This window comes from Pseudorca crassidens, chromosome 7 (assembly GCF_039906515.1).
Source record: "Pseudorca crassidens isolate mPseCra1 chromosome 7, mPseCra1.hap1, whole genome shotgun sequence".
NCBI classification, from domain to species: domain Eukaryota; kingdom Metazoa; phylum Chordata; class Mammalia; order Artiodactyla; family Delphinidae; genus Pseudorca; species Pseudorca crassidens.
The window spans coordinates 81,624,580-81,649,824 of record NC_090302.1 but is presented as its reverse complement, the minus strand read 5'-3'; the positions used below and the strand labels follow the sequence as shown (position 1 = coordinate 81,649,824).

Here is a 25,245-nt window from a genome sequence, read left to right as displayed (position 1 = left end):
ATCTTCCACAACTAAAGATACAAAGAAAGAACCATAACATGACAGGTAGGAGGGGTGGAGACACAGTATGGTCACACACCTGGAAAGTGACCCACAAACAGGAGGATAGTCACAATTGCAGAGGTTTTCTCCATGAAGTGAGGAGCCTGAGGCCCACATCAGGCTGCCCAGCCTGGGGGTCCTGCACCAGGAAGATGGGCCCCCAGAACATCTGTCTTTGAAGACAAGCAGGGCTTGCATATGGGAGAGCCAGAGGGATGTAGGAAACAGATTCTGCTCTTAAAGGGTGCACACAAAATCTCATACACTCCAAGTCCCAGTGAAGAGGCAGTCATTTGAAAGGATCCTGGGTCAGACCCCCTTGGTGATATTGGAGAGCCTCCTGGAGAGGCAGGAGGCAATTGGGACTCCTGCTAGGGACATAGACACTGGCAGCAGCGATTTTGGAGAACTCATTCTATCACAAGGACACTGATAGAATTGTGAGAAATGTAACCAACCTTAGGCAAAATGGAGACAGAGGAATATGTTCCAAATGAAGGGATAAGACAAAACCCCAGAAGAAGAACTAAGCAAAGTAGAGATAAGCAATCTACCTGAAAAAGAGTTCAAGTTAATGATCACAAAGATGATCATAAAGATGCTCAACAAACTTGAGAGAAGAAAATATAAACACAGTGAGAAACTTAACAGAGTTAGAAAATATAAAGAACCACAAAAAATCTAAAGAACACAATAACTAAAAAAATAAACTAGAAGGAATTGACAGTAGATTAGATGATACAGGGGAACAGATCAGTGAGCTGTAAGATAAAGTAGTGGAAATCACCCAAGCTGAACAGAAGAAAAAAAAGAAAAAGAATTTTAAAAAATGAGGATAGTTTAAGAGATCTCTGGGACAGCATCAAGCATATTAATATTTGTATTTTAGGGGTCCCAGATGGATAAGAGAGAAAGGGTCAGAAAATTTATTTGAAGAAAAAATAGCTGAAAATTTCCCTAATGTGGGAAAGAAAAAAGACATTTCGGTCCAGGAATCATGAAGAGCCCCCCAAAAGAAACCCAAAGAATTCCACACCAATACACATTATCTTTAACTTTTGCCATTTTAATTATAAAAAGAGAATCTTAAAAGCAGCAAGAGAAAAGCAACTAGTTGTGTACAAGGGAACTCCCATAAGACTATGAGCTGACTTTTTGGCAGAAATTTTGCAGGCCAAAAGGGAGTGGCATGATATATTCAAAGTGCTGAAAGAAAAAAACCTACAGCCAAGAATGGTCTACCCAGCAAGGTTCTTATTCAAAGTTGAAGAAGAGACAAAGAGTTTTACAGACAGGCAAAAACTAAGAGTTCAGCAACACTAAACTGGCATTATGAGAAATGTTAAAGGGACTTTTCTAAGCAGATAAGACCACAACTAGAAATATGAAAGGAGAAATCTCATAAGTAAAGACAAACATGTAGTATAGGTAGTAGATCAATCGCTTTTAAAGCTAGCAGGAAGGTTAAAAGACAAAAGTAGTAAAATCATTTATATCCACAATAAGTAGTTAAGGGATACACAAAACAAAAAGATGTAAAATATGATGTCAAAAACAGTAAACATGGAGGGAGGAGTAAAAATGCAGCGTTGTTAGAATGCATTCAAACTTTGGAGAGTAGCAACTTTAAAATATTGTGCGTGTGTGTGTGTGTGTGTGTGTGTGTGTATCCTCATGGTAACCACAAACCAAAAATCTTTAACAGATACATATGCAAAAAAGAGAAAGGAATCCAAATATCACACTAAATATAGTCCAGCAGTCCCCAACCTTTTTGATAATAGGGACCAGTTTCATGGAAGACAATTTTTCCACTGACGGGGACGTGGGGATGGTTCATGTGGTAATGCGAGCAATGGGGAGCGGCAGATGAAGCTCTGCTCGTTTGCCCACCATTCACCTCCTGCTGTGTGGCCCGGTTCCTAACGAGCTGTGGACTGGTACCAGTCCATGTCCCGTGGGTTGGGGACCCTGGATACAGTCAACAAATCACAAAAGAGCGAAAGAAGAAAGGAACAAAAGATAACTACAAAGACAGCCCCAAAACAATTAACAAAATGGTAATAAGTACATACCTATCAATAATTACTTTAAATGTAAGTGGACTAAATGCTCCAATCGAAGGACACAGTGTGGCTGAATGGATGCAAAAATAAGACCAATATATATGCTATCTACAAGAGACTCACGTTAGATCTAAAGACACACACACACACAGACTGAAAGTAAGGGTGTGGAAACAAGTATTCCATGCAAATGAAAATGAAAAGAAAGCTGGAGTAGCAAGACTTATATCAGACAAAATCAACTTTAAAACAAAGACTGTAAGAAGAGACAAAGACCGATGTTACATAATGATCAAGGGATCAATCCAAGAAGAAAATATAAGAATGGTAAATATATATGTACCCAACAGAGGAGCACCTAAATACATAAAGCAAATATTAACAGACATAAAGAGAGAAATTGACAGTAACAAAATAATAGTAGAGGACTTTAAAACCCCACTTACATCAATGGACAGATCATCCAGACAGAAAATCAATAAGGAAACACTGGCTACACTGAGGTATCACCTCACACTGGTCAGAATGGCCATCATCAAAAAATCTACAAACAATAAATGTTGGAGAGGGTATGGAGAAAAGGGAATCCTCTTGCACTGCTGATGGGAATGTAAATTGATGCAACCACTATGGAAAACAGTATGGAGGTTCCTTAAAAAACTAAAACTAGAACTACTATATAACCCAGCAATCCCACTACTGGGCATATACCCCGAGAAAACCATAATTCAAAAAGACACATGCATCCCAGTGTTCACTGCAGCACTATTTACAATAGCAAGGACATGGAAGCAACTTAAATGTTCATTGACAGACGAATGGATGAAGAAGATGTGGCACATATATACAATGGAATATTAGTGAGCCATAAAAAGGAACAAAATTGGGTCATTTGTAGAGATGTGGATGGACATAGAGTGTCATACAGAGTGAAGTAAGTCAGAAAGAGAAAAACAAATATCATATATTAATGCATATATGTGGAATCTAGAAAAATGGTACAGATGCACCTATTTGCAGGGCAGCAGTAGAGATGCAGATGTAGAGAACAGATGTGTGGACATGGTGGGGAGGGGGGTGGGATGAACTGGGAGATTGGCATTGACATATGTACACTACCATGTGTAAAACAGATAGCTAGTGGGAACCTGCTGTATAGCACAGGGAGCTCAGCTTGGTGCTCTGTGGTGACCTAGATAGGGTGGGATGGGGGAGTGGGAGGGAGGTCCAAGAGGGAAGGGATATATGTATACATATGGCTGATTCACTTCATTGTACAGCAGAAACTAACACAACATTGTAAAACAGCTATACCCCAATTTAAAAAAAATAAGGAAACACTGGCCTTAAACAAGACTCGAGACCAATGGACTTAATAGATATATATAGAACATTCCATCCAAAAGCAACTACATACGCATTTTTTCAAGTGCACATGCAACATTCTCAAGGAAAGATCATATGCTAGGCCACAAAACAAGTCTCAATAAACTTAAGAAGATGGAAATCATATCAGACACCTTTTCTGACCACAGTGCTGTAAGACTAGAAATCAACTACCGGAGAAAAACTGAAAAAAACCAAAAAACACAAAACACGAACACATGGAGGCTAAACAATATGCCACTAAACAACCAATGGGGCAGTGAAGAAATTAAAAAGGAAATTTAAAAAATGAGAGAAATGAAAATGGAAAGACAATGATCTAAAATCTGTGGGACGCAGGAAAAGCAGTTCTAAGAGGGAATTTTATAGTGATATTAACCTGCCTCAGGAAACAGGAAAAATCTCAATCTAAACTTACATCTAAAGGAACTAGAAAAAGAAAAACAAACAAAACCCAAAGTTAGGAGAAGGAAAGAAATAATAAAGATCAGAGCAAAGGTAAATGAAATAGAGACTAGAAAGACAGTGAAAAAGATCAATGATACTAAGAGCTTGTTCTTTGAAAAGATACACATAATTAATAAACCTTTAGCCAGACTCATCAAGAAAAAAAGAGAAAGGGCCTAAATAAATAAAATCAGAAATAAAGGAAGAGAAGTTACAACTGACATCACAGAAATACAAAGGATCATAAGAGATTTCTAAGAACAATTATATGCCAACAAAATGGATAACCTAGAAGAAATGGAAAAATTCCTAGAAATATACAATTTTCCAAGACTGAATCAGGAAGAAATAGAAAATATGAACAGACCAATTACCAGTAATGAAATGGAATCGGTAATTTTAAAAAAACCTCCCAACAAATAGAAGTCCAGGACCAGATGGCTTCACAGGTGAATCCTACCAAACATTTAACATTGATCTGTCTCAAACTATTTCAAGAAATTGAGGAGGAAGGAATGCTTCTGAACTTATTCTATGAGGCCAACATCACCCTGATACCAAAACCAGACAAAGACACCACAGAAATGAAAATTACAGGCCAGTATCACTGATGAACATAGATGCAAAAATCCTCAACAAAATACTAGCAAACAGAATCCAACAACACATTAAAAGGATCATACACCATGATCAAGTGGGGTATACCCCAGGAATGCAAGGATTCTTCAATATATGCAAATCAATCAATGTGATACACCATATTAACAAATTGAAGGAGAAAAACCATATGATAATCTCAATAGATGCACAAAAAGCTTTCGACAAAATTCAACACCCATTTATGATAAAAACTCTCCAGAAAATAGGCATAGAGGGAACCTACCTCACATAATAAAGGCCATATATTGACACATCCAGAACCAACATCATTCTCAATGGTGAAAAACTGAAACAATTTTCTCCAAGATCAGGAACAAGACAAAGTTGCCCACTCTCACCACTATTATTCAACATAGTTTTGGAAGTTTTAGCCACAGCAAAGGGAGAAGAAAAAGAAATATAAGGAATCCAAATCAGAAAAGAAGAAGTAAAACTGTCACTGTTTGCAGATGACATGATACTGTGCAGATGACATGATACTATACATAGAGAAACCTAAAGATGCTACCAGAAAACTAATAGAGTTAATCAATGAATTTGGTAAAGTAGGAGGATACAAAATTAATGCACAGAAATCTCTTGCATTCCTATACACCAATGATGAAAAATCTGAAAGAGAAATTAAGGAAACACTCGCATTTACCACTGCAACAAAAAGAATAAAATATCTAGGAATAAACCTACCTAAGGAGACAAAAGAGCTGTATGCAGAAAACTATAAGACATTGATGACAGAAATTAAAGATGATACAAACAGATGGAGATAGACCGTGTTCTTGGATTGGAAGAATCGACATTGTGAAAATGACTATACTACCCAAAGCAATTTGCAGATTCAATGCAATCCCAACAAACTACCAATGGCATTTTTCACAGAACTAGAAAAACAATTTTCACAATTTGTATGGAAACACAAAAGACCCCGAATAGACAAAGCAATCTTGAGGGGAAAAAATGGAGCTGGAGGAATCAGAATCCCTGACTTCAAGCTATACTACAAAGCTACAGTAATCAAGACAGTATGGTACTGGCATAAAAACAGAAATATAGATCAATGGAACAGGATAGAAAGCCCAGAGATAAACCCACGCACATATGGTTTCCTTATCTTTGATAAAGGAGACAAGATTCTACAATGGAGAAAAGACAGCCTCTTCAATAAGTGGTTCTGGGAAAACTGGACAGCTACATGTAAAGGAATGAAATTAGAACACTTCCTAACACCATACACAAAAATAAGCTCAAAATGGATTAAAGACCTAAATGTAAGGCCAGACACTATAAAACTTGTAGAGGAACACATAGGCAGAACACTCTTTGACATAAATCACAGCAAGATCCTTTTTGACCCACCTCCTAGAGAAATGAAAATAAAAACAAAAATAAACAAATGGGAGCTAATGAAACTTAAAAGCTTTTGCACAGCAAATGAAACCATAAACAAGACAAAAAGACAACCCTCAGAATGGGAGAAAATATTTGCAAATGAAGCAACTGACAAAGGAATAATCTCCAAAATATACAAGCAGCTCATGTACCTCAATATCAAAAACACAAACAGGGCTTCCCTGGTGGCGCAGTGGTTGGGAGTCTGCCTGCCGATGCAGGGAACGTGGGTTAGTGCCCTGGTCCGGGAAGATCCCACATGCTGCGGAGTGGCTGGGCCCGTGAGCCATGGCCACTGAGCCTGCACGGCCGGAGCTTGTGCTCCGCAATGGAAGAGGCCACAACAGAGAGAGGCCTGCGTACCGCAAAAAAACCCCAAACAAACAAAAATTTTATTAATTTTTTGTGTTTGTTTTTTGTGTGTTATTTGTGTGAAAAGTATTACAAACCTATTGCAGTACAGTACTATATAGCCGATTGTGCTGGTTGGGAACCTAGGCTAACTTTGTTGGACTTATGAACAAATTGGACTTATGAACATTCTTGGAGTGGAACTCGTTCGTATGTAGGGGACTTACTGTACATAGAAAATCCCAAATTCACCACCAAAAAACTATTAGAACTAATAAATAAATTCCATAAAGTTGAAGGATACAAAATTAACATACAGAAATCTGTTGTGTTACTATATACTAACAACAAACTATCAGAAAGAGAAATTAAGAAAACAACCCCATTTACAATTGTGTCAAAAAGAATAAAATACCCAGGAATAAATCTAACTAAGGAGGTAAAAAACCTGTACTCAGAAAACTATAAGACATTGATAAAAGAAATTGAAGACAACAGAAACAAATGGAAAGTTATACTGTTCTCATGGATTGGAAGAATTAACATTGTTAAAATGATCATTCTGCCCAAGGCAATCTACAGATTCAATGCAATCCCTATCAAAATACCAATTACATTTTACACAGAACTAGAATAAATAATTCTGAAATTTGTATGGAATCAAAAGACCCTGAATAGCCAAAACAATCTTGAGAAAGAACAAAGCTGGAGGTATCATGCTCCCTGATTTCAAACTATATTATAAGCCTATAATAATCAAAACAGTATGGTACTGGCATGGAAACAGACACAAAGTTCAATGGAACAGAATAGAGATCCCAGAAATAAACCCACACTTAGATGGTCAATTAATCTATAACAAAGGAGGCAAGGATACACAATGGGGAAAAGGCAGCCTCTTCAATAAATGGTGATGAGAAAATTGGACAGCTACACAAAAGAATCAAACTGTCCTACTTTCTCACACCATACACAAAAATAAACTCAAAATGGATTAAAGACTTAAATGTAAGGCCTGAAACCATAAAACTCCTAGAAGGAAAAACAGGCAGTATGCACTTTGGCATCAATCTTAGTAATATCTTTTGGATAAGTCTCCTCAGGCAAGGGAAACAAAAACAAAAATAAATGAGATTGTTAAACTAAAAAACTTTTGCACAGTGAAGTATACTCTCAACAAAATGAAAAGGCAGCCTACTGAATTGGAGAAGTTTGCAAAGATATATCAGATAAGGGGATAATATCCAAGATATACAAAGAACTCATACAACTCAACATCAGAAAAACAAACCAGATTAAAACATGGGCAGAGGACCTGAATAGACATTTTTCCAAGGGAGACATACAGATGGCCAACAGACACATGAAAAGCTGCTCGACATCATTAATCATCAGGGAAATGCAAATTGAAACCAGAATGAAGCATCACCTCACATCTGTCAAAATAACAGTAACCAAAAAGACAACAAATACGAAGTGTCGGTGAGAAAATGGAGAAAAAGGAACGCTTGTGCACTGTTGTGGGAATGTACATTGGTGCAGCCACTATGGAAAACCCTATAGAGGTTCCTCAAAAAGTTAAAAGTGAGACTGCCATATGATTCAGCAATTTCACTTGTGGGTATTTACCCAGAGAAAACAAAAACACTAATTTGAAAAGATATATACATTCTAGTGTTCATTTCAGCACTGTTTACAATAGCCAAGATATGAAATCAACCTAAGTGTCCATCGATAGATGAATGGATAAAGAAGATGTGATTATATGTATAAATATAAAAAAATATTAAAAAATGAAATCTTGCCATTTGCAACAATATGGATGGGTCTAGAAGGTATTATGCTAAGTGAAATTAGTCAGAGGAAGACAAATAGTACTTGATCTCACTTATTTGTAGAGTCTAAAAAGCAAAACAAAACAAAAACAGACTCACAGATACAGAGAATAAACTAGTGGTCGCCAGAGGGGAGAAGGGTGGGGGAATGAGTGAAATAAGTGAGGGAGATTAAGAAGTACAAACTTCTAATTATAAAATAAATAAATTATGGGGATATAATGTACATCATGGGGAATATAGTCAATAATGTTGTCATAAGTTTGTATGGTGATGGTAACCAGACTTATCATGGTGATATTTTTTTAATGTATAAAATTATTGAACCACTATGTTGTACACTTGAAACTTTAAAAAAAAAATTTTGGCCACACCCTGTGACATGTGGGTCCTTAGTTCCCTGACCAGGGATCAAACCCACACCCCCTGCATTGGAAGGCAGAGTCTTAACCACTGGACCTCTGGGGAAGTCCCAGAACTTTTTTAAAAAGGCAGACAAAAGAATAAGTAAGGCTGGGAAATGCCATTTTATCTCTGTTTGAGGTAGAAAAAATGGGACGATATCCAATGTAGGACAATCTTTCTCCTTTGTGGTGGGAACCTCCTGGGTTTGGTTCAGATGAAGGTAGAAATTAATTAGAAAGGTAAGGTTTAAGTGCCATCATTATAAAGAGAAGCACTCACTGGAGGCTTCCAGCAGGGAAGAACATCAGAGCTGAATGGAGACGAGCAGGTTTGGAAGTTTCAATATAACTTTAAAGACAGTTTTTAAGTCCAGCTGGGAAGAGGCTGGAATGTAAGTATGAGTATAGTGTATCACTTGGAGAAACAAAAACAGTAGAGATTAGGAAATGACAGTATGAAGCAGACCTATTTCTTTTTCATTCATGCTCCAGCAGATATCTTTCAGAGTTCACTTGTAATTGTGTGTTATGGAGGTAATGATGATGAGTGTCTTAGGCAGCTTGGGCTGCTACAAGAAAACACCGTAGACTAGGTGCTTAAACAGGACATTTATTTCTCACAGTTCTAGAGGCTGGACAGTCCAAGAGCAAGGTGCTGATGGATTTGGTTCCTGGCAAAAATTGTCTTTTAGGCTTGCAGATGGCTGCCTCCTCCCTGTGTCCTCACGTGGCGGGGTGGTGGGCGGGAGGAGCTCAAGAGAGAGTTCTGGTCTTTCTTTGTCATCTTACGAGGACACTAATCCCATCGTGTGGGTCATACTCTTGTGACTTCTTTTTAAACCTTACTTCCCAAAGGCCTTACCTTCAGGACTATCACATGGGGGTTAGGGCTTCAGCATGTGGATTTGTGGTACAGGGGCACATTCAGTCCGTAACAAGGAGGAAGAGTTATAGTTATCTATTGCTGTGTAACAAGTCTCCCCAAAACTTAGTGGCTTCAAGCAACACAATTTTATTATATTTCAGGATTTTGTGGGTCAGGAATTTGAGCAGGGCTCAGCTGCGTGATTCTTCAGCTCTGCATGGGATTGACTGGACTCACTCACTGGGTGGCTGGTCTGGTCTGAGGTTGTCCAAGACATCTTTATTCATATGCCTGGTACCTCTATGGGGATGACTGGAAGGTGGGGCTTGGGGGCCCCTTACCTCTGCATGTGTTTTTGGGGCCTCTCCACATGACCTTTCCAGCAGAGTGTCTGGACTTCTTACATGGGTTCCAAGCACAAGTAGAACCATTTACCAGATAAACTGTACAAAGAGAGTGGGTTGATAAGTTTTGGACATGTTGAGTTGGGATGACTGTGAGATGTTGAGGTGGAGAGGTTTAGGGTATAGTTGAAAGTATTGATCTGAAGCTTACTGAAAAAGTTTTAGGTCACGGTTGGAGATTTTTGGAGCCCATGGGGTCCTTACTACTTTAAAGCCCTGAGAAATAGATTGCAGTGCTGAGGGAGAGAGTATAAACGGACAGGAGAATCTGAAAGCTGAAGAACATCTATATTTTAAAGGATGGTCCAGAAGGAGAAACCTGCAGTGGTGACTGACCAGGAACATACAGAGCAGAAAGAACAGAATGAGGAGAGAGAGACATTCTGGAAGCATATGGGTAGTTACAGAATTAATGAAAAGGAATGAGCTGCAGTTTCAAATATCAAGAAGAGGGAAGATCAGAGGACATTACTGCTCAAGTGCTAAGAACACTGACACCAGGAAGATGGGGTCAAATCCTATCCCTGCCATTTGCTGTTTGTATGACTTTGACCTTAACCTGTGCCTCAATTTCTTTATCTGTAACATGGGGATACTGAAAGTATCTACGCCATAGGTGGTTGTTTAAATGCATTACTCTATATTATCAACATATATAACTTATCTTTTTACTATTCCATGCTTTAAACAGTTTGAAAAGATCCATGGGTCTGGCGAGTAGGAAAACTTAGACTTTAGAAAAATTTGGCTGGTAGTGTTGTTAAATTTATATGACATGACAGCAAATGTTATACAGTGGTAAATTCCATTGTAACAAGCATGAAGGAATCCCGTAATTTCCCTTATGATTGCATTTGGTATTTTACTATACTTTAAGTTGCACAGCAACAAATACTTTTTACAAACTCTATTGTATTTCAGACCACTACTAGCTTTTTCTTTAAGTGTGCATTATGGATTTCTTGGATGTAGAGCAAAGGTTGGCACACAAGGGTCAGGATGGCCCTCATCTGTTTTTCTAAATAAAGTTTTTTTGGAACACAGCTACTTCTATTCATTTCTGTGTTTGTGGCTGCTTTTATGTTCCAGTGGCAGAGCTGAGTAGTCCTGACAGAGACCATATGGATCACAAAGCTTAAAATAATTACAATCTGGTCCTTTATGGAAAAAAAAGGTGCTTATGCTTTCCTGTTCCCTGCAGTGTTTCTTCTCCTCACAGTTACTTCTATTTTGCTCATCCTTAAGAACCTAGAAAGCAAAAGCAGTTACGGCTGAAGGAGTAAAAAACACCGTAACAAAAACATGGAGGTTTTCTTACGTAGATTGACTTACAAACGGACAATAACTTTGAGTATACCTGATCTGCAGATATTTTTGTTGCCGTAGATTTTATTGAAACTGGAGTGGAAACCATTGTTCCTGGGAGTGAAATAACTAGGGCCTAGGCTAACTTTATTATCCAGAACACTGTTAAGGCTGCATTCATTTCGATGGCGTTGTTTTCTCCCCAGCAAAGGCTGAAGGGCCTAGAAATGGCATAAATTGGCTAGCTAATGCAGGGACTGAGTTACTTTGGGGCTTTGTCCAGGTGAGATGTGAGAATCAGGCCATCTTTTCAGGGCTATGATGGGAATTGGTCAGATTTTGGATCTGGTTACTATTGAGGGGAAAAACAATCTCCTGTTTGGGAAGGTACATTCATTCTTGTTTAAAGCCCCATTGGCTATTTAACACATTTCTTTAGTCTACCGATTACTTTGGTGTAGGGAACCAAGGGTTTTGAGAAAGATAACAGAGGGGTGTGTAATTTATTCTGTAATCAGAGGCTGGATCAATTTCAACAGAAGCCCAGCATTGAGGATAACTGTTATATTGTTTACTTTGGGGAGCTTTTTTTTTTTTTTTTAATCTCAGCAGCTACCAAATAGAAAATCAATCTACTTAGTCATAAATCACTAACTCACACCCACACTCTTTTTCCCCAGACAAGCCAAAATTAGAAAGTATGAAAGAAGTGCATCATTTCTGTGATGGGGTAGAGAAAAATGATCTCTTAGGGCTAAATGCAGCAGCAAAATTAAAAAGAAAGAAACATTTGTCGGCAATGTTCTCATCCTTCACTTCATAGTATGTGGAATGTGAGAGCTAAAGAAATCTTAGGGGCTTTGGAATCTGCTAACCCCAACCCACAAGATCACAGAGAAGGAAATCAGGGCCTAGAGGATTTAGGCACCTGTCAACTTTTCACCTCTTTTGTGTAGCTATCTTCTACTCTTCCTCTTTTTCTTCAAGCTACTGTCAATCAAAATATATTTGTTCTAAGAAATGACTTGAATTGTAGTCAGGCTAGGTGGTCAATACTGAAAACAGTACTAAATTGGGACCCCTTACAGGGAATGTGCAAGTTACCAGGGCTCAAGCCTAAGGTGAAAGGAATCAATGTTGAATAGAAGAATTTTAAATACCACGGAGGGCAGTTTTTGGTGGAGAGTTAGGGAGGCTGTCTTAGGTTCAGTTCCTAGAAAGCAGAACCTGAGATAAAAATTCCAGTTTTATTAGGAAATGCTCCCAAGAGAAGATTTTAGGAGAGTGGGGGATTGGACATGGAAGAGAAGGAGGGTGTGCAAGTGTGCGAAGCTGGGCAGAGTCAAGTAGAAAGTAACTTAGGCCCAGTCCCACAGAGGAGCTCAGGAAGCATATAGGTCATGCCTTAGAGATGTCCCAGCTAAGGGAGCAGAGGTATTTATCCTCCCACATCTGTCAGTTATTAGTTAAGAGCTGACTTCCTGTGGGATTGGGGTGGGGGTAGGTGGCAAGGTTCATTCTCTACCTCGAAATGGATTCCAGTAACCTGAGAGCAGCCTTCTAAAAAAAAAGTCAGACAAAAGGGAAAGGAGATCTGGGCTGAGCCTTCACACACCCTCCTGCAGACACCTTCCTGATACTTTCAAATCATGCTAAGGATGCATCCTCTGGTTCATCTTTCTCCCAAAGCTCCGTAAGTAGAATCAATGATTGGGTATTAGCTTCCTTAGTCTTTGCAATTTTTATGCTAAATAAGAGTTGAGGAAAGGAAAGTTTCAGCCTCAAATTCAGATATTTGGTTGGCAGGTTTTCCTTTCTTCCTCTCTCTGGGAATATCAGTTTTCAGCAAGGAAACAGACTTAAAAAGATATCATATATTCCAAGTAGCAATTGAAGGGGAAAATAGCAATGTGATAGATGTTCTAAGCCTTATATCTAATTACCAAGCACACCACACCATGGTTGTTATTTTCTCATGAGTGTGTAATCCATCTGTACAGACAGTCTCAGCAGGAGTTGTTGGTGTAGTCCAGACTCAACTTCATTGCCCAGCTCTTAACTCTAAAAGGAAGAATGAAAGAAGGAAGGAGAATTGTATGTTCATGTAGAGCAGAAGGCAGGTGGGGTGGGGAGGGAGAGAGGAAGAGAGTGACAAATGTGGGCTCACCACCCTGGCACCAACTTAGGAGTCTCAGTGAACGGGAGGAAGATGGGAGCAGCTGGTGTTTATTGAGCCTTCACTACGATCCAAGCTCTGTTCTAAGGGCTTCTAAATGAATTAACCCATTTAAACCTCACGATGATGCTGTGAGGAAACAGAGGAACTTGATGGAGGTCACACCACTCACTAGTAAGTGGCAGAGCTGGCATCTGAGTCCAGGGCTGGCTGGCTCCCGAGTCAGATGGCACTGTCAACCCTGGGTGCGTGGCTGCCTTTGGCATCTGCCTGTTATATATGAAATTCTTCCTCTTGAGTCTAAATTACATGAAATCCGCTTTATTCTCTGGATAGAGCTTAGGTTTTTCTTTTCAATTGATTTTTAAATATTTATGTAATGCATGAATACATGTGAAAATTTAAGTTAAAATATCACAGATAAAATGGAAGTCATGGTTTTCTTTGACCAACACCACTAAATTCCTGTTCTCTCCCCGTTACCCACCTCACTGGATCAATTTAGTAGCATTTTAGATGTTTGAAAATACATTTAGATGCTTGTTATGTATTCTTTGAAAATATATGGTAGTGTTTTGTACTTTCTACTTTTTAAAAGAAAACACATTAAGGGACTTCCCTGGTGGTCCGGTGGGTAAGTCACTGTGCTGCCAATGCAGAGGGCCCAGGTTCCATCCCTGGTCAGGGAACTAGATCCCGCATGCAGGCTGCAACTCAGAGTCTGCATGCTGCAACTAAGAAGCCCACATGCCACAACTATGAAGTCCGCATGCTGCAACTAAAGATCCCGCATGCCGCAACTAAGACCCGGCACAGCCAAAATTAATTAATTAATTTTAAAAAAATAAATAAAACAATAAGATGCTATTAAAAAAAAGAGAAGACACATTAATTGTATGATACCATAGTTCAGAGGTTCTCAAACTTTCTTGGTTTATGGCTCTTTCAGTATCTTAGTAATTATTTCATGGTGCCCTAGGTCAAAAGGATATTTAACAGTTCCATCTAAATAAGAGTTAGATCCAAACAACTTAGTATTTATGTCCTAACATAGCCATTATGGCCTTAGTAGACATTTAAAACATTACACACATGAAAAGAGTATTTTCAGTTTATTCTTAACCATAATTACTTACTCACAGGCAGTATGTGCTTATTGGACACTCCATGGCTCTCAAATCCTGGGATCAGATCAGATGCTACCACACTCATTGCCTGTTCCACACCTATTTTTGCACGGTACTCGTTTTCAATCACAGCAACCACTGGAAACCCAACTTTGCAAAATGAATGACATCAAAAGGATTACAATATGTTCTAATATTGGAACTGTGGACCTCCTTGAGCTCATAGGTTGCACGGTGTCCAGCAGATGTCTAGTATGGCTGCACTTCCCTGGGATGCTTCAGTGCACAATTTGGGAACTAACTCTGGCCACAGTTATTAATTTTGCAGTTCACTTTTTTCATCCCAAACTGTGCCTTAGGGATTCAACCATGTTACATATAAAGATTTACCTCCTATAAAACACTGCTGCAGAATTACCCAGAATTTATTTACCCATTTTATTTACCCATCTTCCTGATTATGGCCATTAATGTTATTTCTAATATTTTTTAATTTTATATAATATTGCAGTGAAAATTCTGGTTTTTTCCTCTTTGTTCACATGGCCAAATTAGAGAATAAAGGAATTGCTAGGCCATAGGCCAGTCAGGTTTTTAAATTTTAGTACATACTAATAAATTGAGCTCTTTGAAGAAATGATTTTCTGTAATCCCTTGAAACATGATTACTGCTGGCTTATTTTTCTTAGGACTCTATACCCTATGACTATCCCATTGGGGAAGAATAGCTGTCTTGGGAATGTATATAGTGAGTGATTATATTGTAGGCAAAGGTAATTGAGAGGCAAGGGCAGAATATGAATAGGCTGAGAGGAAGAGGAAGGTTGGAGCCGATCAGAAACTGCAGGGCGTATTTTGTAGGACAATGAGAAGACCAGTTCATTTAAAGTAAATAATTTATGTAGGGCACAGATGGCAAATACCTTGCGGCATGTCTTAAATGTTTCCTCCCCCTCGGTGGGAGACATACTCAATCCATCATGGCACAGCAGACGTAACCAATCCATCACCGCACTCATTGTCCCTAAGCCTTCACACAGTCTTGGAGTTTTCCTCACAGCTCTGGGAGATTACCACCAACTAACTAGTGTGGGCACACAAAATGAAACTTACCTGTCATTCCCGGAGGCAGTGAGAAGGTGGGGAGGTAGGCCGAAGTTAGGCAGAGAAGGGCTAAGGAATTTAAAGAATGCCAAACAAGGAGAATTTGGAAAACTTATATTTCAGACTTTATTAGCAAAATGACTGGTGATCCTCCTTTGTGAAACAGTAGCAATAGTTATTGATCTCAGGCTTCTGTTATTTGTTTTCATGCCTTAGTTCTAAATTATCCTATTTATTTATTTCTAGAAAAGTAATTTAATCACCAGAGGCCCGTCTTATTATTCTCTTCCATGTGTCCCATATATTGAAAGACGTGGTCTACCAATTAAACTGTACTTACTAAGTAACAACAACAGCAACAGCAAACAAGCATTCGTTGAGTATTTTTCACATGCCAGGCACTGTTTAAGCAACCTTACGTTTATTAACTTTTTATTAACTTTTAAAATCGTCACAACAACCTTACAAGGTAGGTACTATTACTATTCCCACTTTATAGTTGTGAAATTGAGACAGAAATTAAACATTCTGCCCAAGGTTATATACCTAGTAAGTGGTATAATCAATATGCCTTTCTCACTGTTCAATTTTAACTGTGTAAAGTCCAAGCATAATTTCTGATTAGAAGGAGATAACCAAAAGTACAATGGTACCAAGGGCCAAGAGGATGGGGGGAATGGGAGTTATTGTTTAATAGGTATAGAGTTTAAATATTACAAGATGAAAAGAGTTCTGGAGATGGATGGTGGTGTTGGTAGCACACCGTTATGAATGTATTTAATATCACTGAACTATACACTTAAAAATGGTTAGAATGGTGAATTTTATGTATATTTTACCACAGTAAAAAAATCAGGGGAAAAAGGAGATAATCAGGGTTCCCAACATGAGTTGGTATAATTTTGGCCAGAAGCAAAGAAATTTGCTATGTTAGTTTGCTTGTGCAGCGTGTCAAGGGTAAATGCATGGTTTTCTGGCAGATTCTTCATTTAAAAGAGATTTATTTTAAACAGCTAAAAGACCCCCATTCTTGTTTAAAGACTTACAAAGATCTGAAACCCAAGATTGGAGACTACTGATGGGAACACTCAATTCTCCAGCTCCTGGGGAGGCCGGGAGTGTTCAGCAAGGAGAATGATACATTTTAGAGTGAACCGATCTGTTGGGAGGCCACGCGCCTGAGGTTAAGGGCCTGTGCTCTGGAATCCCACTGAGCGCTAGCTTCACCCTTTCTTCCCTTTGCCATTTCCTTGAGAAGTTCTTTAACATCCTGAGCCCAAGAGTTCTCATCTGTAAACAGGGTGGTAGTGATAGCTCATGGAGACTCTTGGAAAGTCTGGCACTCACTGAGCGCTCAGTGCTAGCTCCTGTTAAACTTTATGGCTACGCCTTCACATCAAACAATAGGGATAATACAGAACCTTGAGGCTTACTGGATGCCACAAATGAGATAGAGTGAGGTGTAAGTGCTCAACTGATGGTAAGTTTCCTCCTCTTCTTTCGTCTCCAGTAATCAGCAGGGAGTGGGTGCCCCATAAGTGAGGGGTCCCTGACATCTGGATGGATACCCATTGGCACCCCTCTTATCATCTTTATAAACTTCTGGTGTATAAAGTGATGCTTCCTGACGTTCCTTCAGCAGCTTCAGGGGCATCATGGTTAGTGATATCAGAGGCTGCCCTCATCTCGGCATGTCAAAGCGACCTTTACTCGTGGCGTGGAGAGAGCTAGGCGCTGGGGCCAGCATTGTGTCTGCTTCAGATACCTGGCAGTAACACGATTCTGAGCTGTTCAGGACTTTGGGCTTCTTTGTTTTGTGTTGGAGCTGATTTTGCTTCTTGATGATCTCAGGCCTCTGAAATAAGATATTTAAAATAATATGTTCCTCCCTACTGTGAAGGAAGAATTGCCTCTGTGTGTGACAGAGCTAATGCTGGCTTGGCCCACTGTTAACCTGAAAGGATGCTGCTGGACTGTGACTCGTAGAGGTCACGGATGTCAAAGTCTTTAGCCATCTGTGGTTTGCCCAGAGCAGTGGAGCTCAAAGAATCACCTAGGAGCCAACTAGAGCCACTGGAATATCCAATTTAAGTGCATGTTTTCTCCCTTGTCCTTCTCTCCTAGCAACTGTATGACTCAAATACTACTTAGAAAGTATTAATTCTCTGTAATTTATACCCTTGCCTGTGGTATTATTATTGACTATTGTTCATGTTGATCTTTAGAGGGTGGAACCCTGAGGAATATCTATGGGGAACGGAGGCTGTACTTTGGAAAAAGAATATCTTTATTAAATTCGTTTTAGTTATTAAGTATGCATCACATGGTCCAGCCGTTTGACCCACAATCTCTCTCTTTTTTTCTCCCCAGCACTGGCTCGAACCTAACAAGTCCATCTCCAAGCAAATGAAATGTAAGTGTCAATCTGTGCGTTCAGTTTTGCTATGAAATGTCCAAAGATAGACTCTACTTCTTTACAAAGTTTCTCCTGCCAGGGAGGAAATGGATGGAGTTGAAGATCTGGGGGTTGGGGGCTTCTGCCTCCCAGGGAGAGCTGTGTAACTTCTCTCTTATTTGATGGCCTCGGTCTTCCCTGCAGTCACTATTCCTATAGCTGCCTGTGTCTCTCACCCACCCCACCATCTTACCCTCGTATTTCATATTCGAACAGCGGTATTGGTGCCTGGTTCCCTTTGATTGTTGGGGTTGCTAGTAAATGGTTCAGGGTGGGAGGTCAGTCTTGGGGGGGGCAATGAGGGAGGCAGGTGTATTTTGAAACTATGATCTTGCTGCTAACTTTACTGAAGATTGTAGTATTCTTTTCCACCCCTCAACCTCCCCAATATATTTTTCTGGGTAATAGCTTTCAAGCTCTGGTGTTCTGAACTGCCTTTTTTCCCCCCTGATGAGCTCTTGGAAGAGTCGGCTAGGGAAACATCTCTCTAGAATATAGAATATCTGGTCATGCACCTGGGGCATTGTGAGGAGGGTGTTGACTGATGGTCCTGGGTGGCATGACGTTTTGTCCTAGTCACCCGTGCCAGGCTGTAGTCAACCTGTTTTTATTTATGGTTTAGAGGAGAGCTTCTGAAATGCACCTCAGAAATTCACTGCCTGCCCTGAAATCCATTTATCCCTTCATGTCACCGTTCCCAGGGCTCTGAAATATAGGCGATAAATCAGTTTCTCATCAGAGATCAGGTTAGCGCATATTATGTCGCTTGTCATCATTCAAGGGATTCTTTTCTTTTTCAAATATGAAGAAATTATTCGGGGCAAGGTTTTTAAGTGGGAGAAGGAAGAAACTGAACATGGATGGCAAACTAGTAACCCACATACCTATTCCTTAACTCTCTTCTTTTTCCCTCCCTCCCTCTCCCTTTTTCTCTCTTTGTCCTCCCTCATACCTCTCTCTGTCTGCCCCTTCCCGTTCTTCACCCATCTCTCCCATCTCTCAAGAGCAAACTGGCCAGTTCAGGACACACAGCCAGCCAGGTTGTTCGGGCTAACACCCAGGGCTGCTGTGGGCGATGGGTGCTGCAGAGAGAGGGCAGGAAAGATGTGTGAGATGCAAACAGGGGCAGCAGTGCACATGCAAAATTCAGAGAGGTCAGGCTCTTGGGGTGAAGCTGGAATAGAGTTGGGACAGACATCGCAGAAGAAGTAGCAGAACAGAATTATCAGGAAGCTTTGTATAGAATGATATGCAGGATAGTGAGAATGAACTAACTTGTCTGTGAAAAAAAATAGCTCATGCCTGGCTTTTATCTCTTAACTACAAAGTTTTGATATTTTTGTTAATATATTTTAAAATATTTAGATAATTTTCCAGTACACTTATTTATAGTAAATAGTTCTTTGACTTTTGTTCTTAAATGTCATGAAATATTTTCCTTAGGGCACACATTTTTGAAATATAACTTGTCTCTAAAGTAAGATGTATTTCAACACTTAATAGAAGAGAAAATTTTATATTTGTGAATAAGTTTCTGCTTACGAGCTTTGTGTCTACACATACTAAATCTGAACAACCAACTCAAGATATATAATGTTTGGGGAAATGTGGTTTCAAAATTGATGTATGACTATTGGCCAGTTTCAATCTAATGACAAATAGAATCTGAATCTGGAAAAAAGAATTGTGTAAAATTCAATTTCTAAACCAGACACGGTGACTCACTGATTCTAGGAACCAGCAAGGGTCCTACCTGTCACCTAGTCCTCTGTTGTATTGTTAAGAACATTAGTGATCAAACAATTATGTAATTTTTCTCAAGATCACAAACCTCGTTTTGTTGTTGTTCTTGATGTCTTTTAGTATCAAGAATTTCTTGTGTTCTTGTGCATATGTCCTGGAAATATTCACTATAATGTAAATTAGAAAAAATTTAAGCTAGGGCTTATAGATTGTTAATGCAGAAAAACTGGGTCCAACCCTTGGGACTCATCCATGAGTTTATCAACAGGATCTGGTTGCAGAACCCCAGGCAGCTTCCTCTTTGGTTGTGGGTATGCTGTTTATATTCTGACTACCTTTGAGTAGGCAGTGAGACCGTAATTCCTTGGAGGAAGAGTTTGCTCCATTCCCATCTCACTCACCAGCGATGACCAACTTTCAGGTCCTTTGCCCTGACCCCATTAAGATCCCTCTGACTATGGACGTTCCCAGGGTTGGCAGAAGGCCAGCTATCCTGGTTAATAAACTTTGTACAAAGCCATTATTATGTCTTACTAACATTTTTGAAAATAGTTTTTTAATAGTATCATGTTTGTGGTTTTTCTAGCAGTTCAGAAAAGTTTAAACTATTTCCTTTCTCCTCCTGCTCATATCTCCATGCTTACTCCAAAGAGATAACTGTTGTTAACAGTGTTTTATAGATCCTTCTGGGAATTTTTATGTATGTATAAGCTCCCCCAACATATATAAGGCCTTTCCTAAACAAAAATGAGATCAGTCGCTATATATTATTCTTCACCTTGTTATTTTTCTTAATAATTTTAGAGACTTTTTTCCGAAATCAGTGATTGATGATTAGCCTCATTTTTAAAATGGTTTTCTGGTAGATAATTGTATGCATCTGTGTAATTTACTTATTAATGGCCATCCACATTGTTTATAGTCTCTTCCTAGTACAAATTATGCTGTCATAGACATGCTTATATGTATATTCTTGATCTTGTACATCTGTCCTAGAAATTCCTAGAAGTTGAGTTGTTGGATCAAAAAGTATACACATTTTATATTTCCTTGGAGATAAATACCCATCCAAAGATCTTACAGTAATTCACTCCACTAATGTTACATGAGAGACCTTGTTTCCCCCAAATCTTGTTGAAGATAGGTATATCAAACTTGTTTTTATGATGACCTCATGTTTATTAAGGAAGAGAAATATGTAATTGAAAAACTAATTAACTGGGCAGTTATTAACTATCAGTTTTAAAACTGAGAAACTTCTTAAACCAGTCTTATTTCTCCTCTGACCTTAGGAGTTACTTTCAATTTTATTTTTTAAATGAACATATGGTAAAATTGCCTTTATTTTGTTCTACAGCGCTATGAATTTTTAGCCCACAGATAGATTTGTGTCCTCCACGGTCAGGATACAGAACACATCACTCTAAACACCTGTCTTGTGCTGACCCTGTGTCGTCACACCCACCTCCCCTAACAACTAACAACCACTGACCTGTTCTCTGTCAATATAGTTTGTATCTTTTGAGAGTGTCATATAAATTGAGCCATACAGCTTGTAATCTTTTGAAACTGGTTTCTTCCACTCAGCATTAATAACTCTGAGATTCATCCAAGTTCTTATGTTTCAATACATGATGCAGAAAATTAATGAGAATAGTTGGTCTTTGAAAAGGCCAAGAAAAGTTGATAAACCTCTAGCAAGACTGATGAAGAAAAAGACAGAAGACACAAACTACCAATATCAGGATCAAAAGAGGATCTGTCGCTGCAGACCCCAAAGAACAACTCTAGTTATGAAGTTCGACAGCTTAGATGAAATGGACCAATTCCAAAAAAACCACAAATTACCAAAACTCACCCAATAAGAAATACATAACATAAGTAGTTTTACAATTATTTAAGATACTAGGTTTAAAATCTTCCAGAAAGGAAATCTTCCGCCTACTTGCTGCCATTGCTGTTGCTGCCAGAACCCCTTTTCTTGCTCTTCAGGCCTTAACTAGGAGCTTCTAAGTCTGTGCTGATGCCCAGGTATCTCTGAGTTCTGTCCAGGGGACACAAAGGGGAAAATGTGGTGAACTCAACACTGGTTCACTGATTCTTTGAATGCTTGTCTTTGTTTCCAATCTGCCTGCTACTGTTTACTTTCCAGAGACCTTAAATGGCTGCTGCACATATTCTGTCCAGGTTTTTTTTTTTTTTTTCCAGTACGCGGGCCTCTCACCGTTGTGGCCCCTCCCGTTGCGGAGCACAGGCTCCGGACGCGCAGGCTCAGCGGCCATGGCTCATGGGCCCAGCCGCTCCGCGGCATGTGGGATCTTCCCGGACCGGGGCACGAACCCGTGTCCCCTGCATCGGCAGGCAGACTCTCAACCACTGCGCCACCAGGGAAGCCCTGTCCAGGTTTTATAGGCGCATTCAAGGCGAGATACAGAGTGGGGTGCAAGTAGTCCATCCTGCCCAGAACTGAAACTTTAAAGTCAACTTTTAATAATTCCTTGTCTACTGGGTAAAAATGCAGATAGGCTACATAATTTACTTGGGAAACATTGAGGGAGTATCTTTCTCATTTCCGTGTTCCATCACTGTATATCCCTAAGTACAAATGTGGACTGAGCTGGTGATTTGTTTTTCTTTCAAAAGTACTCAGGTAATAGACTGCCTGCAAACAAAGTGTCAGATGAAATGCATATTTTTTTTTAACATCTTTTTTGGAGTATAATTGCTTTACAATGGTGTGTTAGTTTCTGCTTTATAACAAGGTGAATCAGCTATATATATGCTTATATCCCCATATCTCCTCCCTCTTTCATCTCCCTCCCACCCTTCCTACCCCACCCCTCTAGGTGGTCACAAAGCACCGATCTGAGCTGATCTCCCTGTGCTATGCGGCTGCTTCCCACTAGCTATCTATTTTACATTTGGTAGTGTATATATGTCCATGCCACTCTCTCACTTCATCCCAGCTTACCCGTCCCTGTCCCTGTGTCCTCAAGTCCATCCTCTATGTCTGCATCTTTATTCCTGTCCTGCCCCTAGGTTCTTCAGAACCTTTTTTTTTTTTTTTTTTTTAGATTCCATATATATGTGTTAGCATATGGTATTTGTTTTTCTCTTTCTGACTTACTTCGCTCTGTATGACAGATTCTGGGTCCATCCACCTCACTACAAATAACTCAATTTCGTTTCTTTTTATGGCTGAGTAATATTCCCTTGTATACGTGTGCCACATCTTCTTTATCTGTTCATCTGTTGATGGGCACTTAGGTTGCATCCATGTCCTGGCTATTGTAAATAGAGCTGCAATGATGATGTGCATATTTTGAATGTTTGGTTTTCAGAATCCTAGCTTTCCGTGCAGGAATGCTGCTATGTAATACATACTGACTCTTCTCACTTCAAACCTATAGCTTTTTTTTTTTTTTTTGCTGTACGCGGGCCTCTCACTGTTGTGGCCTCTCCCGTTGTGGAGCACAGGCTCCAGATGCGCAGGCTCAGCAGCCGTGGCTCACGGGCCCAGCCGCTCCGCGGCATGTGGGATCCTCCCGGACCGGGGCACGAACCTGTGTCCCCCGCATCGGCAGGCAGACTCTCAACCACTGCACCACCAGGGAAGCCCCAAACCTATAGCTATTTTAGCCTTGTCCCCATGACCATGGACTGTAGCCCAATGTGTATACATGCAGAGACACACATCAAGAGGACAAAAATTACATGTCCTATAGGATCTATATAACCACACAAATTATACTAGCATGTAAAGGTTTTAAAAAGTTATACACTATGATTCAGAGGTATGGAAATCTAACATTATTTCCCCATGACTGAATTCCACTTGCTGTGAGCCCCTATCTCCTCTGGGGGTGAAAAGTTAATCTTGCCACTTCAGGGTAATTCAGCATCTGCCTGTTTAGTATTTGATGTCTTTCAGCAAATTACTCAGTGAATTCATAATTTAAACATACTCACTTGAAAGTGCATACCCTCTGTTGGAGTATTTCTTTTCCTCCTTCCCCAAAATGGTATCATGAGGCAGGGGAAGCTTACTTACCATCCACCATGGCCACGAGGGTGACATCTCTCTCATGCACAGTCCTGAGTCCTGAAGGACTCGTGTGTCTCATGTGATTTGGCCACTGGTTGCTGGCATCTTTCCCTACTGCGTCCTCTCTGGATGTAATTGGTCCCACTTGGCCTTTGTGCGTTGGCATGTGCTGCTAAGACCTGTGGCTCCTGCCATGGTCTTGACCTTCAAGGCTATAAACTCTGCCCTCTTGTGGTCCCCACTCCATCCATGTCTCTTTCACTGGTTGCATCTCAGCCCTTCTGTATTCACCACTGGGACAGGTAGAAACTGCTTAGCCTCTTCCGTGCCGTGCTTCAGCCTCAGGGAAACTCGGTACAGTATCTAGAGTTTCACCCTCTGCTTGAACACACCGTGCTGCCATTTCTTCAGTGTGCTCCAAAGTTCCAAACAGAACACATCCCCTAAACTCTGGGGTTTCCTTGTCTTGCCTCCACACCTCACTCTGTTCGGCCAAGCCTAGTGTGCTGAGGGGTGCTGAATTCCTTCTCATAGCTCCAGAAAGCATCTTAGCCTCCGTTATGTCCTCTCTGGATCTCTCCAAGCTCTCCACCTGCCACCCCTTCCCCACAACTAATATGGCTTTTGCCCTTGGTTATAAGATTAATGTCCTAATGCAATAGCTTTTTTATACACAAGCTACTGCTGTCTCTCAAATGTAATGAAAAAGAAGTGCTATTATTTACAATAGCACTAACAAGTAAAAACATAAATTTCTTATAAATGAATGTGCAAGATCTATATAAATAAAACTATGAAATTTTACAGTGGAGTTACTGTAGAGTAGATAGCTCAATAAATGGAGACTTCTTATGTTTCTGGTTAATATTAATGAAATCAATTTGTCACAAATTAATATAGACATTCAATAATGTTTCAAATCACTATTTCAGTGAGGTTCTCTATGGCATTTAACAAGCCAATTCTAAGGCTCATTTGCAAAATAAAATGCTCAAAAGTAGCCAATAAATATGCAAAAAAGAACAATGAACAATGATGGGGTTTTTGTTCTATTAGCAAATCAAGGCCTATGAGCTATAATAATTACAAAAGCCCTCATGATTAATCTGTTAAAATAGAGAAGGATAATTTTTTAAATTGTGATATTTCAAAAGCTGATCTTGTGCTCAATGGAAGAAGTGTAGAATGGAAGTTATCATTTTGTCTCAATATGCTTAACTTTATGTTTATTCAAAATGAGCTATATACATTATGATAAAAATGCTAGGTTAAAAATACCAAGTAATACTTATAAAATGAAAATTGAATGAGTATAGTCAATTCTGTATTCTTGTTTTTCTTATAAGAGATGATTCAGAGTGCAGTTCAGCCAACATATTCATTCATTCAACAGAAATTTTTTATAACCTTTTGATCTGTTCAGCCATTTCTCCCATCCCCCATC

The 25,245-nt window shown here is 39.5% G+C and overlaps 1 protein-coding gene across 3 annotated transcripts in view; it reads left to right on the top strand.

Moving 5' to 3' along the window:
- FRMD3 (FERM domain containing 3) overlaps nucleotides 1–25,245 on the top strand; it is a 315,727-nt gene that overhangs the window by 164,622 nt on the left and 125,860 nt on the right. For all 3 annotated transcript variants that reach the window (XM_067744693.1, XM_067744692.1, XM_067744694.1), the window contains exon 3: nucleotides 17,929–17,971. In XM_067744693.1, coding sequence (XP_067600794.1) covers nucleotides 17,929–17,971 — 43 coding nt within the window. The remainder of the gene's footprint in view (nucleotides 1–17,928; nucleotides 17,972–25,245) is intronic.